Below are 19554 nucleotides of genomic sequence, written 5' to 3'. Positions count from 1 at the left end.
ACCTTAAGGCCTGGTCATATTAGCTGACATTGTGCTTTAGCAATAATGGTGATGTCTAACTAAATACATGCAAACACTTTTAAGGTACTTGTACCTTGTTAGTTATTTGTGCTATAGTTCTAAGTCACTACATCTCATGGGCAAATATTGTACTCTTTACTCCACTACTTTTATTTGATAGCTTTAATTACTAGTTCCTTTGCAGATTTAGATGATGAAATGTAGATCAGCTACTGCATTATTCTATATTATTAGTGGTTTAATATCCTACATTTACTTCAGTGAAACATGTGCTTCCACCATGGTGCTTTGCTGGTGCATATTCACAAACATGTGTTTTGTTTTTTTCAATTAAACTAGCACAAACCAGTTGACACATAGAAAGAATTGAGTCTTTGAGGTCCCTGGAGTTCCTATATGCCATTCCTACGCTCTACATCTATTGTATGACTTACTACTAGTGTACGAGCGATAAGAAAAACCCACACATCCAGTGCCCGGTATGTGGGTGATGGATCAAAGATATATCTAGCAGGATTTATGCAGATCTATCCGTTTTAATCTTACTTCTGTTATACACCGTAGCTCACAGTAGTACAGTCCTCTTATCATAAGATATACAGTACAAAGACCTACATTTTCTCTACTGCCGTGCTATCCAACAAGATAAACATGTAGTCAAACGTTTACTGTTGAATTGCTTTTATTTCAAACAGCATTCACACAATACACTGTATTCTTGAGGCACATTCACATCAAGTGCTAAATAACTTCATGCATGGTCAAATGAAGGCTACAGCTTGGTTGAATCAAATGCAAATGCTGATTGTAAATGAAAATATTGCTTCATTATTTGGCACAGTAGGAAATATTGTCTATTGTATGACCACAGGTGTGTTATTTTTGGATTGATTTTCAAAGTGAAGTGAGGAATGCAATCAGAACATGACCAAAAATGTAGCCTATGTTCTGCTTGATTATAACACAAATCACAACAGTGCACAAGGCTGATGATGCTTCTAGATTTAGCAGTATTTCACGTGATAATTCACATTCAAAGTACAACAAAATAGCACTATTGCACAATGTTGTAGAGAATATCTCGGACAGATAAAAAGCCACCTTGACATTCTGACTTTTGCAAGACCCATGTCACATTATCTTCATTTTAATCATAAAAACGTTTTGCAAAATTACCATTCAGGCTTCAAGCTGCAAAGTGGCTCTTAATGGTTTTAACCAGGAACACCATCAGTGCTAACGAGAAGTTTGCAGGTATTTTAATGACAAAAGCTAAAATGAGTGTGACAAGTGTCGGGTGACGAACAACTATAAATCAGAATATCAAGGTGTTTCCTCTAAGACAAAATGAACTGTAAACCCATTTAAAGGGGTTAGTATACTTTACATCACAAGTTAAATTCCCAGAGGTGTTTTGATAATTGTCCAGCAGTGATATTGATGTTAAATATAGTGTTGTATAGATTAACTTGGAGACTGATGTAAAGTTGTAATACTATGATAAACACGATTTGCACCCAGAATTAAGAGGAAAAAAAAGGCAATGAGTAGAATGTCCTAGTACACTATTTACACTGTTAAATATGCTTATGCAATGTGTATGACATTAATAATGTTAAAAATATAACAACGTAATATGATATTTATATGCTGATTACATCTGATTTGGCCACCCTGTAACAACTGCTACAAATTACAATTATTTCACCTGGATAAGAGTACCTGGATTTTTTATTTTTTTTGTTCAAAAGCACAATAAATACTGAACATACCAAAACCTCTATTATTTGTCAATCTCACTGTTAACAAATTACACAAGCAAATCCAATAGAGCTAACTCAACTCGGCTCCGAAACCGCTACGAAATCAATCAAGTAGGCGCAATCAATGACTGGTTTGAAAAGACAAATGAGTGTTTTCCTGAAAGAGAGGCGATTCCACCCCTCCGTCCAGTCGGTCATTCTCTAGACAGCTATAACAGGCTACAACCAGAGTAGGCACCATGCAGAGAGCGGGTTACTCCTGCCTAGGCTGGGCTCATTTTGTTAATTGAGATTAGTAAAAGTCCAAACTGAAAGATTTTGAGAGGGGGAAAAAAAAGTATCCACATATTCTTGTCTTCTCTGCTGTTGTTCTTGTTGAGAATTGTGATTCAGCCCAATTCTCAAGCCAAGGGGACACGGTTAATATGTAGGGTGCACACCATTGGAAAACTCATCAGCTTTCAGTGTGTAATTTGGGATATGCACTGCTTCATCCTAAATATCACCATCACCCATAATGCAACCGAGCGAGAATGAAGCCAAATGCTAAAGACACGATTTAAGCGTATAATTGATCCACGGGTCAATAAAACACCATGTTCAGAGTCAAACACTGGCTTTTCAGATCCCCCCCCCCTCCCCCATGAAGATAAGGTGTTTACTCCAATATGTTACTCACCCGCAGATTGACACACACCCCCCACATAGTACCCTCATGTGGGCCAAAAACTCTTATCTCCCTAAAACAGTTTAACAGACTAGAGCATGGCACCAAATAAGGGTAGAGGTGAAGGGAACGCGACTAAGCGAGTGTTTTACTTGAAACAGGTCGGGTTTGTACGAGAGGGAGAGAGAGCTAGATCCTGCGTAGAGGGTGCCACATGGACACGGGCTTCCTCAGAGTGGCCAGCATCTGGTTCCAGTGGGTGATCCCCATCCCGCTGGCCTCAGGGCCGATGATCACATGACCCAGGTTCTCACCCCGGCCGTCGTCTGTGGACTCTGCCACTGTCACCCTCAGGGAGAGTTCCTGCAAACAACATATCATGGTTACACAACCTGCTGTGTAAGCATGACTCAGCGTCTTCTTAACAGCATGCTCATCCAGATCTTAATGGAATCAGTTTAATGGACATGTGTAATAGCAGGTTTTTTTTTTTTATATAGTTTTTGGCATTTTAACATCACCTTTTATGCTGAATTAATTTTATTACTGTCTGGCTCATTCAGTAAGAGCAATTACATCTTTTGGATTAAATGCATGGACTGATACATGCATTTAACAAGCACATTTTACAGGAAGATGTTAATGATGATATCGTAGTTATATTTATATTAGTATTTATGGATAAACATATGAAATATTTGAACAACTACCGGATGGATTGACATGCAATTCTGTACAGACATTCGTCGACCTCAGATGGCGAACCTTTAAGACTTTGGTGATCCCCTGACTTTTCTTGTAGACTCACCATGAGGTCTACATTTGTGGTTTCAAGTGAAATGCCTCAACAACTATTGAAGGTATCGCCATGACATTTAGTACACATTTAAGAACCATTTAGATAGTAATAACTTAGCTGCATGTACATACCTGCACACCTGTTTTTTTGTTTTGTTGTTGTTATTTTTGCTGTAATACTTTAAGTACTGTTTAAGTAACTGTTTCAGTTACTATTGGCAATGCTGGTTTATTATTCTGTTTTTATTATCACATTTTATCTTATCTTATTCTTTGACCTAAATTCCCCATGTGGATTAATAAAGTGTCATCTCATCATTTCGTCGTTCAGGACTTCGTTGCCACAGTCCAAAGTGTCACCTGCAGGACGATGGACGGCACGGAGAAGATCATGGCTTCATTGAAGATGGGATTCGTGTCGTCCCTTTTGGTGGAAGTCTTCTTCTTGCTGATCTTCCTGCCATCTTGCAGGAGATACACTTTGACAAATGGATCTGATGACGACAGTGAGCAAATAAGATTACGACCGAGTTTAAATCTTCTAAGACCCAAGCTACACGTGTGCAAACATAAACACCCCCCACACAGACAGTTAGTGTTGCATTTAATAAACTCCTCATTAAATAGTAATCAGGCACAGTCCTGCACGCACAATTAGCTCTGTGGATGATAATGACAGTGTTTCACAGGGTGACCTTTATCGGCACAATGATAGTGTGGCACTTATTGTGATGTCATTTAAGTCCTATCTGCCTGTCTGGATATGACTAAACATATCTTCTGGGAGTTGACACTGAATCTGTTATTAGTGAGTTAGTAAGCATCGTGTTCGGTCACGGCATATGAGTGATTTTGAAAAATGTGTATAGATTCAAAAGCAGACAGATTTATAGTTCAAGAGGAACAGTCACTCATGCAGCTCCAATTCACACACATTTATGAATACAACTCAAACAGCAGACAAACGAATGTTCCCGACCTGCAGTGTTCTTGCCGTTGGTCCACACCAGGTTCTTGCATTTGGCTACAACAACTGTGAGGCGCTCTGCTGTCGGCAAATAGCTGAGAGACAACAGGATCTCCCCAACTGCATCCACAGCCTGTGGAGTCATACCAGAGTGTGGCAGTCATTGAATACAACACGCTTTAAAGCACTTTCCACAAGCATCATCTCTTTAACAGTAAAGCAAATATCTTCTCACACAGCTGGAGATGTAGCTGTGTGAGCAGCCTGCTACTTGGTGTTGGCAGGAGTCGAGCCAAACAGAGCTTGTTCAACTACTGTGGGTCTGACTTAATTACATGCTTAGGTGGTACACAGCTTACACATCTTTAAATCAGATAGAGCTTTGTTTGAATTAGAGCAATTACAAAATGGAAACTGTAAATGTGGAAATAAATGAGTTAAATTCAAATGTACAAATATGTTGTAATTCCATTTCAGTATTCATTTGCAATAAGTAAATAGAATCAACAAATGTAACGATTTAATGAGTTTTATTGTAAGTAATGGAAATTCAAATTGAATTAATTAATTCAAAACTGCTAAATTAATTAATTCATTTTAATTAAACATGGTCAAAGCCTGTAATCATTCCACTATCACATTACAGGCTCCACGGCCATGGATACTGTTGCTGGTATAAATAATGTAAGTAAGAGTAATTTGGTCTTGGTAAGGACTTTAATGATCATGCTCATGTGTCTGTGGTCACTGTATCTCACGGTTGGACTATTTTTGAACGGTGTGTTTGTCTAACCGCTTACAGTTAACAGATAACATAACTACCAATACACACACTGCTGTACCTTGACACAACTCAGCTGCAGCTAATCGGGCATACTGCTTAGTTAAATTTAGTTTGTGGCAAGATTGCATGTAGCGTATACAACAACTTTGAGCTGCTTGCCTGCATACATCACCGCTTGTTTTTTTGTTTGAATTTCACGAAACCTTACAGCCCATTAGTGTCTAGACTGGGGATTAGCAAATTGTGGGTTGTATTCATTCAATCACACACTACAGCAGTGGTGGTTGTAGACACACCTGGTGGAGATCTGCATACTGTGTGCACCTTTCTAGTTCTTTTCTGTATTGCATTGCTTCATTGTACCCGAGAACACATTACTGCATTATAACTGACCTTATTGACATCTTGAAGGTAGAGCCAGGCGTTGAATGGTCGGATGGTCAGGTCCAGGTCTGACAGCTTGAGATCTGCGACCCCAGCGCTGATGTTTCTCTCGTCGGCATCGATACCAAAAGCTGCACAACGTAGGCTGTACTCCTCCAAAAAGGACAAGTCCATGGGGATGGAGAAGTGCTGGTCAAAAATCACGGTGAATGCATTCGTCTGGATCTGTGAGAGGCATAAGAAGTTGAAATGTAGGGATTCATCTATATTTTTTATTTATTATTATTTATTTAACATTCATCTCTTAGATAATATATCTTAAGGGTTGATTGCTACTGATGACTTTGGCAAAATAAACACAGGTAATAAAAACTCCTGCACAAAAGCTGTTTGCAAAGATTGTCAGATAAATCACAAGAATCAGGCTGACTTTACAAGAAAACATGTGGTGTTAGGCTTTCCTTTCACTCTGCTGCAAATAGAGATTTGCACTACAGTATCATACTGTAAAAAAAAAATGTATATAACACGTGCAAACCAATCTGCACGACATAAAAACAACATTTTTAATTTTTTTGTCATCGTCCAGCCTCAAAACCAAGTAGATTCTGATCACAAGTCACAATTCAATTTATTTTATTGGCAGCCAAAGCAGCTTTTACAATGAAAAGCAGATTCTGAAGGCAGTTTGGCCCGGCCAGCAGAGCACCCCATGACTACTTTAGATTGAAGTGATAGACTGCAGCTGCCACAGTGACCACATGCTGATCTCAGGCCCTCATATAGTAAAGAACGCGCTGAAACGAGGGTTTACCAGGCGGTCGGAAGTTACCAGGCAACTAGTGAATGTGCAGAGTAGAGTGGATCTTATAGTAGCTCTTTTTCACACCAGTGTTTTTTCTTGTAGTGTTAAATATATCTGCTAAATACAATATTTAAATGCAAATACAGTCAAACAGAATAAAACAAAAGCATGTGTTGTTTTTGATAAAACAACAAGTCCCTTTACAATAAAGAATTGTGAATTAAGAGCGCAGGGTATGCGGATCAGCCTGTGAGGCCGTCCTTGGATTACGCCTCATATCAAACACATGAAGAGGATGAAGAGCACTATAATCTTACATCTAATACCAACATCTGTTGTGCAATAAAGAAACAAAGCAGGCAGTGTCTCTCTGCCAGCCCAGCACCAGACCTGCTCTCCATGCACAATATGAGTCTGTCTGCACTGTCAGGCTTATTGCTTAGGGTGGGATAACAATGGCGATGTGTGTGGTGAAAATTACGCAATAAAAGTGTGTGTGTGTGTGTGTGTGTGTGTGTGTGTGTGTGCAATACAGAAGACAAAGAAAGGGAGAATGAGAGAAGAGTGGCATGCACATTATTACAGGCAAAACAAAAGCAAGAAAAGGCAAATAATTGGAGAGAAAAAGAGATGAGGGGGCAAAATTTGATGAAAGAGGGAGTGATAGACGGGTGATGGGCAAAAACAAAAACAGTGACAACAAAGAGGAGAAAACGAGCGAGAGAAAGCACAGGAAAACAGAGAGGGAGGAGGAGGAGAGAGAAGAGAGAAAGAAGAGAGAGAGAGAAGCTGGCTTGACCATTAGGGCGAGAGAAGCAGATGTCAGCATTTCTTTGGTCTTCACCACTCTTCGACATTAAAGAGGGAGCCGCTGCTGCTTCCATTACTATAACAACCAGCCTGAACGCATTAATACAACACAACAACATGCTCAAGTAAGGGGACACGCCTGGTGAGACACCGTCCCCGTCAGCCTGCACAAACTAGACCACGTTCACACGAGGCCAGATGACAGTGACTCACAGCCAGGCAGGAATTACTGGATTGTCTGGCAGCGTCTCTCTAAGAGCAGAAGGTGTAGCAGATGGAGGAGTGTCCCCCCCCCCCGTTCTCTTCCTGTCTGAACTGTCCCTTCACCTTAGATTCAAGCTTTTCATGAAGTTGTTTTTAGTGGAGAATATGGGTGTTAAGAATATAACTACTCATTGTTAATCAAAATTATGAGACAAAAGACACAAGCACAGAATTTAAAAACAAAAATATAATGTAGTGTGTTTAAAGGAAAGATTCAAATGAAGATTAAGAAGTAGTTAGAGTCAGATACCGTTATACCGTCACAATTATCAATCTTTTTTTATTTTGTATAAATAAATCACAATATATTAAAGTTCATATTGTGATATAAATAATGACCACGTACATTTTTGGGCGATTTTAATTGAGGAACAGCTTATGTAACATGTTTTTGATTTATCCACAAAAATAAATCCCCCAAAAATGTATGTACCTCATCACATTGTGTTGCTCATTGATTCGCTGTCCCTGAAGGTCTTTTACACCCAGTATAGTATGGTTTTATACTGTCTCATGGTATTTTCTATATTTTCACATCATCCAACCCTGTCACCTAACTTTCACACACATTTATTATATTGTGACTTGAAGCATCAACTTTTTAAACTGAGTGAACTGGAAAGGAATCACTACGCATAGTTAGGGCTGTTACAAATCCTATCATCGTAAAAACGGCATAATACATATCATCATATTCATAACCTAGAATGCAGGTAAACACAGGTTAAATTAGAGCCTGAGTGAGCTGAAAGTGAATCACATCTACTCCTGATGAAGGTAAAGGATGTGGAAACAACCTTCCTGACTGGATCCAGCTCCCAGAGGGCCTCGCCCCTCAAGTAAATGAAACGGGCTTCCGTCAGACAGGAAAGGATTGGCTTGTCGAGCTGTAGGATCAAGCCTCTCAGCTGTCTCTGTTTAAAATTCAACCATGGTTCAACTCTTCAACACGGTTCAAGTGAGCAAAAGCTTCCTCCTGAGCGAGACAGCCTTCGGACTCACTCGTCTCCCTCAGCGTCAGGAACCACTTTTATCTTCAGTCTTTTGAACAAGTTCAGTCGTCACGGCTTAACAGCTAATTAACCATCTGATAAGCTTTTTTATTTTTTATTTTTTATTTTCAGTCCTGAATTTCTGCCCCATTAGTAGTCTAATGGTCATTTTTTAGCCATTATAGTGGCGTGGCTTTGTCTGTCGATCGCTTTGGTCCAGACTGAAATGTCTCAATTACTATTAAATGTATTGTCACGATTGCATTTGGAACAGATATCTACAACAATACATTGTGAGTATCCTTGAGATATAACAAATGTGTTGAATGTATTTTTGAAACCTGTTATTTTATTACAGCAATGCTTTGTTTCTTGATTACTACCATGCTGTAGATTAGTAGAATATAACACCATTGGCGGAAATGTGCAATGCGTAACCTGCATAAGCATGCACATGTGTACTCAGGAAACCACTCTTAAAACTCTGCAGGGAACCTTTAAGTCACACGTGTCAAACTTAAGGCCCGCGGGCCGAATCCGGCCCGCCACGTCATTTTATGTGGCCCGCGAATCCACCAGCAAAAAAAAAAAAAAAAAAGTTTTTTTTTTTTTTTTAATTTTGGAAAAAAAAATTTAAGTTGGACTTGAAAATAAAAATATCCCCATGGTCGAAATTTTGAGATAGAAAGTTAAAATTATGAGATAGCATGTTGTCTGTGAACCGACATTAAAACTATCACAACAAAATTAATGTAATAACTTGTGTTTGATATTTGTCTTTGTTATTTTCTTTAAAAGTTTGATCTTTGATGGAGTAATGTGGGTTTATTATCCCTAAATTAAAATGATTTATGTTATAATAACAGAAATGTGCTTAAATATTATTTTACATTTATATAACTGCATGTACAATATTTTTACACTTGAATAAACAATAATCAAAAGCAGACACAGTTATTTAACAATATGTTAGGAGTAGTTACAGTTATACAGTCTTACAGTTACAACCGGCCCTTTGAGGGAAACCATGATGCTGATGTGGCCCGGAGTGAAAATGAGTTTGACACCCCTGCTTTAAGTGATTCATTCCTTAAACTCTATCCTACTATTCAGAGAGCAACAACTTTGTCCACCAGGTGATGATCTCATGGCATGATCAGACCATGAGATGTGGTTGGAAGTTCCAGTTTAAGCTGGTAAGTTACAGTCTTTTGTAGGACTACTATTTCCAAAGTCTTTCACACTCAAGGCCAAGTAGCTCCTCATACCGAGGAGAACCACACCGTATCACTTCAGTGGTGTTTCCACTTTTTTTCATTTGAAGGCAAACATAGTTGTACAAGCACAAAAAGACAACAGCTTCCTTACCCTTGTGACTCCCACACTGGTCTCCTCTGGCCCCAGGGAGACTCTGATGAAGCAGCGGGGGAAGTCTCCCTCCTCCCTCTCCAGCAGGTCTTTGCCCTGGTGCAGAGTGATGTGGAGCAGTCCCGGCCCCTGGCCCGGATGCCTGGACGGCTCAAACTCGAGCGTCACCTCCAGCTGGCCAACCGTGTAGTCGTGGCCGAAGTTGTTTGCGATGGAGGAGATGGAGCTGAGCGAGTCGGTGGAGATGGATCGGTTGATCTGGGCCACGCCGGTCGGGTCCAGCTCCCTGCTCATCAGCTCCAGGTGGCCCAGATCTCTGAAACAGTCCGGGGTGTCGCCGAGGGCCAGGCTGGGTTTGCGGCTGGAGGTGATGGAGGTCCGCCGGTGGTTGTTGGCAGCCACTCGCTTCAGGGAGGAGTTAAGTAAGGACATTTTCAGGGTACTGACATGGAAAACTAACCGTGAACTGTTTGCAACTACAGGAAAAACTATTGACACACCCGGTAGTTTGAGAGAATCATCAGCATTCACTTGAAGTTATGTCACTCCTTTTAGCTCTGTTTTTGGTCTCTACCAACTATTGAGGGAAATGCGCTTAAGCAGCTAAATGCTCCACTTGCAGCTTGTTGCTACCAGTGTTTTCCTGCCGTTTGTTTCTGAGGTGCTAGTGTACATTTAGGTTTTAGGTGCATCACTACAAACAACACCTTTCACATAGTTTCCACATGAGTTGCTTTTACTAAACTCCTTTCAATTCAAATTTTTCCTAGTCTTGCATTTTCCTGTCATGAACTCCACCAAAGAGGTTATATTTTGGGGTTTGGTTTGTCTGGTTTTCAGCAGGATTACAGAAACATTACTGGCCCGAATTTCATGAAAATTGTTGGATGGGTGGTTAAAGCATATTTTCCTAAATGATAGATATGAGGACCACAATTTCAAAAACAAGACCCAAATTGTAACAAACCAGAATTATCTTCTGACGTAGAGAGAGTCAATCGTGTGTCATTGTGGCCCAAGACTCTGAAGGTGCAACTAAAAGCAGTGAATTTCAAAGACCAAAAGAGCTTCAGCCACAGGAAACCTTTCTTTGAAATCAGCTGCTGCCATCTTCAATTGGAGCGAAAACCTTCAGACATCTCGACCCTCCGTCCCACATGATTGCTCACCACTTGCTCCAAGCTGCTTGATTTAACCACTAACTTCAACCTCACTAAACCTCTCATCTCCCTGCTTTTTAGAGATATATATATTTTTACGCACAACACTCATATTTCAGAATTCTGAGAAGCAATGTTAAGGTACCTTTTGTCTGGCTTCTGAGAAGGAGGTTCCATATTTTTCTTGCAGATATCGATAGTCAAAGTTGGGGAAGGGGGACGGGGCGGGGAACGTTCCAGATTTCCACAACTTCCAGATGTTGAGCCCGGCCACGGCCAGTAGCACCAAGAAGCCCACCAGGTAGATTCCCACCTCCCACCCGGGTGGGTTACGCACCACTGAAACAGGCACACAAAACAAGTGCTTCAAGCTATCCTTACTTCCCTTTCATCAAAGGTAGCATGATGTTTGGCCTCATAACCGTCTATATTTTAAATGTGATGGACGAGTTTGATCACTGGTGGAAGTGCACAGTTTGGGAGAAACCCAGGACAGAGAGTTTAGAGTTTTTTTATTTTATTTTAAGATCAGTGAGAGTCTTAACGAGCTCACAATCACTGAGCACAATCAGTCTGTTCCAGGCCTTGTCATTTAGCACTGAGCATTGAGATGGCTTTGGGAGCATTCAGGATGTATAAAGTTTTATGTGAATCAAATAATAGTTTGGGACAAAATTGAAATGCCGCTCTTTAAAAATCAAAACATCTCATGTTGCCTTTTAGAGATGGATTATGAGCCTGTGCCGAGCTGGCTTTCTCAAGATGAATTGCCTCTGTCGGGGACTTTGACAGCTTTATCCCTACTGGTTTTTTTTACACAAGAGATAAGCCAATTACAGGGCAAGTCAAAATGTCTTGTAACATCGATGGCCTTCAAGATGAGGCCGGAGGAGTTGTAAAGATTGTGCACGGAGGTGACAGTAGCTGTCAAATGGCCTGCAAGCAGAAACACAAATGCAAGGAAATACAAATACTCTCATACTACACACTCAAATACAATTACAACAGTGTGGATACAATCACATGCATTAACCCAAACAAGGACACGCATACAGAAAAAAACAGAAAAGGAATACTGTCCACTCACCACTCAGATGGTAGCCTGATATATCCCCAGTTTGAGCGGAGGACATGGTGCTGCAGCCAGCCTGGAGGAAAAAAAACATCCAACAGAGTAAAGTCTGACAACCAGAGCTGTTGCCGGTCTTAGAATGAACTACAGAATAGAATTAATTAAAAATGTAATTCTGGTTCATCATCCAGAATAATATTTGGGTTGATTTTCATCTATAATGTATTAAACACTCAGCAGAGGGAATTAATTATGTTTTTCAGAGTATAATTTAATAACCTTTTCATACTTAATACAAGTTATAACACTTTTGAAAACTTATCATCCTTAAAAAGCCTTTGGCTTCAACATTAATCAGAGTAAACATTGCTGAATTGACCGGCTTTGGGCCACAGGGCAAAATGTACCTGACATCCACTGCTGCTTCAGATGCATTCACAATGAGACGCATGCGTAACAGGGGATGGCAGGGCTCTGGGTGGATTTTTACATTTTGGCCCTGGTCCCCCTGAGCAGGAGTGGCCAACAAAGAGCCAACGGTCTGCAGGTTGTCTTACCAACTAAAGACTTCACCCACTGATAAGTAGAGGGGAAACAAACCTGCTGATGTGATTGGTTCAAAGCAAATCCTGCAGACTTTTTGGCTTGAAATGGCACATAGTTTGCTGATACTACATCATTACAGAAATGAGTGTTTTCTGGCTACGGTTTGATTAGGTTTAGGCAATTAAAACTACTTTCGGTTATTTGTAAGACCATAGAGGATGTGTTAAAGGAAAACAGAGGTTGTTTTAAGTCTATGAACAAATTACTGATGCTGTTGTTTGAGAGCATATTCTACACAAACAACACAATGAATCGGTAAAATCTCAAACTATGTTGTGTTCCAGTCACTGCACTTTGTCAGAAATGTGTTGTTGTTTTTTTTCCTACTTAAGCAATTCCACTGAAAATGCAAGGACCGTGACAGACGGAGCTGTGAATTTTGGGGCCCATCATAGTCTGGGGCCCTCGGGAAATTCAACAATTAAACACCTGACTACTGACTTGCTTTTTATATCAACAGAGATGAAATGTATTGTACACAGGAAAGACATACTATTAGTTTTATAATTATACTGCTTTGACAAACAGTAAACGTCATCAGTTTCCCAACCCTGCTTACAGTACAAGGCTTCTGGGAGAACTCCGTGATTGTACATTCACCAGAGGAGCATAATAGTTCTTTGATTTTTAAGTTAGTTTAGTCAAATCAGTTCAGATCCTTTTTTTGCATGAGACGAAAGAGAACAATATTTTCCTGCGCCCCACTCTCACTCTGCAAACAGCAAAATAATAAAAATAAAAAACGGTGGGCGATGGTGTGTGAGTCATTTCTCCACCCAACCTCCCCTCCTTCCTCCTGCTCCCCCGCTTGTTGGAATCTCCCCATATCTTGGTGACTCGGGGGAAATGGGAGCATTACACTAATGATATAGAAAAGGGATGGAGGTTGGGGGGTGGCGACTCAATTCTGCTGAGCGATTTGCAGGCAACGGCCATGCAGGCCAATTAAAGTGGCTGACGCAGTGCAGGGCCCACTGACGGATGCTGATGTTCCATTAGCAAAGCGTGGGGGATCTCTAGCAGAGTGTGAGTACCCCCCCCCCCCTCCCCTCCCCCCCAAAACCCGGCATTGCTCAGATCAGCTTGGCTCGGCCGGCTTAAGGTAACGTATGAGTGTTGGTCCAGGGGCAGCTCAAGAGAAGGAAGAAGAGGAGGAAGGATCAAGGATGGGAGGGGAAAGAGAGAGAGAAAGCAAGACAATGTTTCAGACAGATTTAGTAAATAACAATGAGGCAGCGTGGGCGCTCCGGCGCCTCAGTGGGCTCGAGGTGGCAGAATACAGAATACAGAATACAAACAATGAAGTCAAACTTGCCTGAAATAGAAATACGTTTGAAAACAGTGCCAGTGGATTTGAGGAATTGGACGTCTTTTGATCATTTGTCTAAAAAGGTGCAATTATTCCCAATATAGTCGTCTGAGATAACCCGTCAGCCCTGTCAGATGAACTCAAGTATCACTTCATCGACATCAGTCGTTATGTTCCATGTTATGTTTCTTTAAATCGATTTTGAAATTGATGACTTACAGTTCACAAAAGCAGGTACTGTTAAGAGTTTCCAGCTTTCAGGTGGATCTCCAGCACGCTGCCTTCGGCAGAGAAGAACATAATTTAGCTCGTGAACTTTGCTGCTCGTTATCTCCCCTCTCTTTCCTATTTCTCGTGACACCATCTGACAAATGCCATCTATGCAGAAGTGTCTCAGACAGTATGATAATGAAGATGGTACGAGGAAAACAGACGGATGATAACATAGAAGGAAACAATGTGGAGATTTTCAACCTTATCTCTATTTATCCGAGTTAGTGATTTAGTGTAAAAAACAAGGCCTGCTGTTCTTGAAGATGTCCTCTCCGTGGCGCAGCTAGAAAATCTGTTGCTCTTCCTGCATCCAGTGACGTGACAGTGACGTCATTGGAGGCAAGAAAGAACTACTCAAAAACGCTCAAATGGCGCTCAAAAACATCCTTTGTTCTCTTCACTTGTGTTACATTTTGTGAGTTTGTTTATTTATCAGAAGTCTTTCCAGGTCACTATAGCATGCACTAGGGTATCTATTTCTTCAGTGGACTACATTTACCATCGGCTTTGATTGGACATTCATAATCAGAGAAGGAAAACAGTAATGTGGACCTGTAATGTTCACATCTTTTTTAATTGCAATGATTCAGCTGAAACCAGAAGAACTGGAGCAAGAAGTACACTGGCCTCAACCTAACCCATTGTGTCTTATTTCCACGACATCATCAGACATGTCATATCTTCCCTTTTAGATTTGAGACTTTCCGTTCGGCTGACAGCTCATTAACACACAGCAGTGAAGGGAAAGGTGTACATTTGCATAAATGCTTTCCCACTGACGAGTCATCTTCATGCCCACATGATCTAGACTCTCACGCTTCTTTAGATTTATCTCACCGTTGCTGCAGGGATTCTGTCTCTAACATCGCTCATAAAGCCTGAAACGTCCGTCTTCCTCCAGCACACACAGAAAGACGTTGTGTGGGGGGGGACGTTTTAATTACCGAGATATGCATGAAATGAATATCTTGTCACACTGTCAGCGTGCGAAACAGGCTGTGATGAGCCTTAAGTGGCATGTGAGTAATGCAATGGAAGGGAGCCTGTGATATTTTCCAGATCAGTAATGAGGCTGTCAAGAAAAAACAACAAAAAGGAAAAGTCAGAGTTAATAATCATGCATCATGTGTTTCAATGTGGAAAATTAAATAACCTCAGTCTCTCTGAATGTTGTCATTCTAACAGCTAGTGGTTTAAACGTAAAAATTCCGTCTTGAAACAGTCCTCTGACAACCTGTGGAGACTTTAACAATGGACCTGTCTTTTATACACTTTCCTGGCAATAGTTTTGACCAAAAGGTTGTAAAGGATGGAAGCATGGAAGCACCTTTTCTGAGCATTTAGAGAGTTCAACCAGCTCTTATCATGGCTGCCACTGACAGCAGATACTTCCAGGTCATTTCACTCAGTTAGGAACCGTCCTTAACAAAAAACACTATCGACTTCCAATGATTAAGCCAGCGCCTTGTATGGCGAGTGTGTGTGTGAGTGGGTGGATGAAAGGCAAATTGTGAACCCTCTTTCCATTTTCCTTTTGTCCAGTAATCCCATCGTAGTTCTAAGAGTCAGTATGTACAGTATGTGCACAGTGTCTTTGTTTCTTTGGTTTCTCTGTGGTCTGGAGCAGGGTCCCCAAAAATCGCTGTGACTAGGGAGGACACAGACACTACAGTCAGCCTCCTCTGTGTCTCCAGCTGGACACAAACAGCGAACCCAACGCACCTGCTCACAAAGCAGCAGATTCTGCACTCTGGCTATAATTATACCGTATCTGCCGCTGTTTGCTGCTAACAGTCGGGAAGAAAGAAAACAAGAAATTCCCTCCATTGGAGCTGCATGTTGAAACAGGTCAGATCAATAGGAACAAACACACTGCAAAGAAGGAGAGAAAACACCCCCCCCCCCACACACACACACACACACAGTGCAATAAAGAGAAGAAATAAAGAACGAGAGGTTAGATAAAGAGAGAAGTGAGACAAGGATGAGATAATAGAGAGTGATGGGAAAAATAAGAGGAGATGAGCTTCTGTGTTGAAAAAGCAATGAGAACGAGAGAGCAGCTGGGGAAGAAGAAGAAGAAGAAGGAAGGGAAGGGATCACGCGCCTGTCAGCTCGCTCTCCCAACAACTGATCAATCAACTTTGCTTTTAATCTCGCCCAATGACTCCTAATCAAATTAACTGCCTCAGTGAAACGGCCAGATACAACACGGCACAGCAATCTGTCTCTCTGTCCTACCTCCTCACAGATCTGCCTGTTTGTTTCCATGCCAGCTACACTTTGACTTTCTGGTTTAGACAGCTCATTTGGTGCATGGCAAAAGTAGCTTTGCACCGGCTTTTAAATGTCAGCAGCGGTGCCAGCTGAGACAGGATGAACCTGCACGCTGCAGTTCAACCAGTCAGAGTTACTCAAACTTACTCAAACTTCTTATGGCAAGGCTCAGAGATAGAGCGGGTCGTCCTTCAGTCAGAGGATCGGCGGTTCGATCCCCGGCTCCTCTAGTCCCTGCTGCCAGCTCTGTACTTAGAGGTAAATGCTCATGCCAGCATGCTAATATGCTCACAATGATGATGCTACCAGGCTGATGTTTAGCAGGTAAAATGTTCACTGTGTTTACCATCTTAGTTAAGCATGTTTGCATGATAACTTTTGTCAGTTAGCACTGAACACAAAGTACAGGTGAGGCTGATGTGGATGTTATTAGTTTCGCCAAAGGTATTTCAATTCATCCGGGAGTGATTCATCCACTGGGGACCATGAACGATGTTTACTCGAGCTAAGGGTGATGTTTCAATCCAGGATGTCTCTGAAACATATGATTTGGTAAAATCAAATTCTGTGTACAGATCGGTTTTGGATCAACAAACAAAAGAACAGAATTGACCACCAAAATATCTTTGATTTTCATTTTACGATCAGTTCCAGTCGACCTTTTATCCATAACTATGAAACTGGCAGAGATACTTGACTGTGATGTTTGCAAATCAGTTTAACTGTAAATATAATCAACGGAAGAGGCTTCTTTGAGTGTACCAGCAAGCAGAGAAATATGTGCCCTCTGTCTACTTTGATTATGCAGTCAAGGGCTACTTAAACAACTCTCGCAACTGGAATTTGATCTGTCTCCAAACAAATCTGACGTTTAAATATTTTCTCTCCTTCTTTGCAAGAGACAGAGAAAGAAAAGCTCTCTGACTTCACTCTGAACCGCATCAAACATCTGAATGTTGAAAAGGCTACAGAGGGGATACAACCGCACAATCAAACCAGGCACACCAGTCAGAACGCGTGTTTGGCTGAATTAACCGCAGAATAATTACTTACAACTATTATTTTTGCCTTGTCTTATCCTGATGAATGTTATTTTGCAGAATCAGCAGGATCAGTGTTTCACACACGTGGAATGCGTCCCACTGCAACCACAGTCAGCAGGGTGATTAAGGAAGTTGCTGAGTGTGCTCCTTTCATTTCCACACCTGCATGGACTTCTTCCAAGCGACTGATTTTTCATTATACCGACTTATTCGATTAACAACCTGACAATTAGGATCATACAGGACAGGGAGAGCACTTAGTGCTACAAAGACGTCTGTCAGACCTGATTTAATGTTTCAGAAAAAGGTTCATTCACTTTCAGTGATGTGAAGGTGGGTGAAAGCCTAAATTCTTCCAAAGTAGGGAAGAGCAGTAATTTGAAGCCAAGTCACAGCTTTATTGATTAACTATTAAGTAGCAGCAGTCCGATCCAAAGGTATTTGGGCAGTAACACAGGTTTTTATGCTTCCACTCTTCATCGGAGGCTAAATCTTACTTTGAAATACACAATTCACAGAGGGGACAGAAGGGATTTAATACCAGCGAACAACGTCGGCGCCCCAGCTGGCTGGTGTGGCCGTTGGAACTGAAGTGATATTTCAAACTGTTTTTAATGCCTGCCCACACAGATATCGCACCAATCAAATTAAAAATCTTCTTTTTGGTTAAATTTTGCCCAAATAGGAACAAAAGCTAAAGAAACCATTTTTTTGTAGATGTATTTTCATCCATACCAGAGGAGCCGCTAAAAACCTGCAATGTGATTGGAAACATTTGAATAAGCTGAAGGACATTTGGGGAAATTTGGGTGATTTTCATAGAGTTAGATGAGAAGATCGATGCCACTCTCTACTCTCTACGGTAAGTATGTAGCTGGAGCTAGCAGCCTGTTAGCTTACTGTAGCTTAGCATAAAGAATGGAAACTCAAGAGTTTAAAAAAATATTCCTTCCAACACTTCTCAAGCTCACTAATGATGCCACTATTGGCTGGAACTGCAACCAGATAAGAAATACTCATACTCATGTATGACACTCTGGACCTTGTGCGGATTTAACAAATGAGTTCAAACATGTAGGAGCCGTTTCCCTGTGCTTCCACTCTGTTTAGAATACAGATGCGAGAGTGACATAAACAACGCTGCTTAATGCCTGATAACTTCTACTCTAGGAGTCCCAGTGGCATAAATGTGATTCATCTTGTGATACTTTATTTTTACGATTCTCTCTCCAGCCCGCTGCGTTTTCGAGGCATCGCCGGGAGAAGTGAGCTGTATTTGGCAGCAGACTGCTCCGACCACACACGCATTCACCATAAAGTCAGGCAATCCATTTCATGATCCATTCTGGAAATATTGGTGCGGTGATACATTAAGGTGTAAGCCACCGCTCCATCTGAGCAAAGAACCATTTCGATAGCGGCAGAGGGCCTTTAGGTGTTACATTAAACTCACAGAGCAACACGTCTCATCTAAATGTCTTCATCGAAGTGCTCTCAGTTCTCTTAATGTAATAACACTTTTCTTTCAAGGAGTTCAGCGTGGACGCATGGATGAGGAAGGTGGTGTTAGGGCTGTTTGTGTGTGTGTGTGTGTGTGTGTGTGTGTGTGTGTATGTGTGTGTGTGTATGCAGAGGCAGGGGAAGCCCATGACCGGGAGCGAGAAAAAGAGTCGGTGTTAAACGAATGGCTGAGATGATTGCGAGTGCTGGTGGAGGAATTGAATTCTGAGCAGGTCGTATTTCAGCCCGGCCCGAGGAGGAGGCGAGAGTCCCAGTGACACACACACACACACACACACACACACGACTATTTTACCTCTACTGCCAATCCACTTCACACAGACATCCAGCATCATTAGAAAGCTGCGCGGAACACGCTTGAAGAGTTGGCGAGTTACTCAAGTGTTGAGGTCATGTTAAAAATATATATTTTTTATTTTTTTTCTTGAGGGGGGGAGTTTGAAATGTCAAAAGCGAAACCGGATGTTTTTTTTCAAGTGTATGTTCCTCTTTTGGATTCTGAAAGTGCTTCATCATCATTAAATCACAGCTTTCAGAGGGAGAAAGTTGACTCCCACACATCTCTTAACTGTTAATTAAAGTAAAAAGCTTTCCTGGTAATCAGTACACTTTACATTTTGAGATGGAGTACAGAAAGGAAGCCAAGAACATATATATATATATATATATA

At 41.2% G+C, this 19554-nt stretch overlaps 1 protein-coding gene across 1 annotated transcript in view; it reads right to left on the bottom strand.

Moving 5' to 3' along the window:
- Nucleotides 1-685: 685 nt before the first annotated feature.
- Nucleotides 686-19554, bottom strand: part of syt12 (synaptotagmin XII) — a 21070-nt gene continuing 2201 nt past the window's right edge. Inside the window, exons 2-8 of the mRNA XM_031868767.1 lie at nt 11871-11931; nt 10929-11122; nt 9624-10028; nt 5394-5609; nt 4229-4349; nt 3610-3743; nt 686-2814 (exon numbers count right to left, since the gene is read on the bottom strand). Coding sequence (XP_031724627.1) covers nt 2641-2814; nt 3610-3743; nt 4229-4349; nt 5394-5609; nt 9624-10028; nt 10929-11122; nt 11871-11916 — 1290 coding nt within the window. The 5' untranslated portion in view covers nt 11917-11931 and the 3' untranslated portion in view covers nt 686-2640. The remainder of the gene's footprint in view (nt 2815-3609; nt 3744-4228; nt 4350-5393; nt 5610-9623; nt 10029-10928; nt 11123-11870; nt 11932-19554) is intronic.

Source organism: Anarrhichthys ocellatus, unplaced genomic scaffold (genome assembly GCF_004355925.1).
Source record: "Anarrhichthys ocellatus isolate YVR2014 unplaced genomic scaffold, GSC_Weel_1.0 scaffold2, whole genome shotgun sequence".
NCBI classification, from domain to species: Eukaryota; Metazoa; Chordata; class Actinopteri; order Perciformes; family Anarhichadidae; genus Anarrhichthys; species Anarrhichthys ocellatus.
The sequence above is the reverse complement of the archived record's forward strand: the minus strand, read 5'-3'. Positions and strand labels throughout refer to the sequence as shown.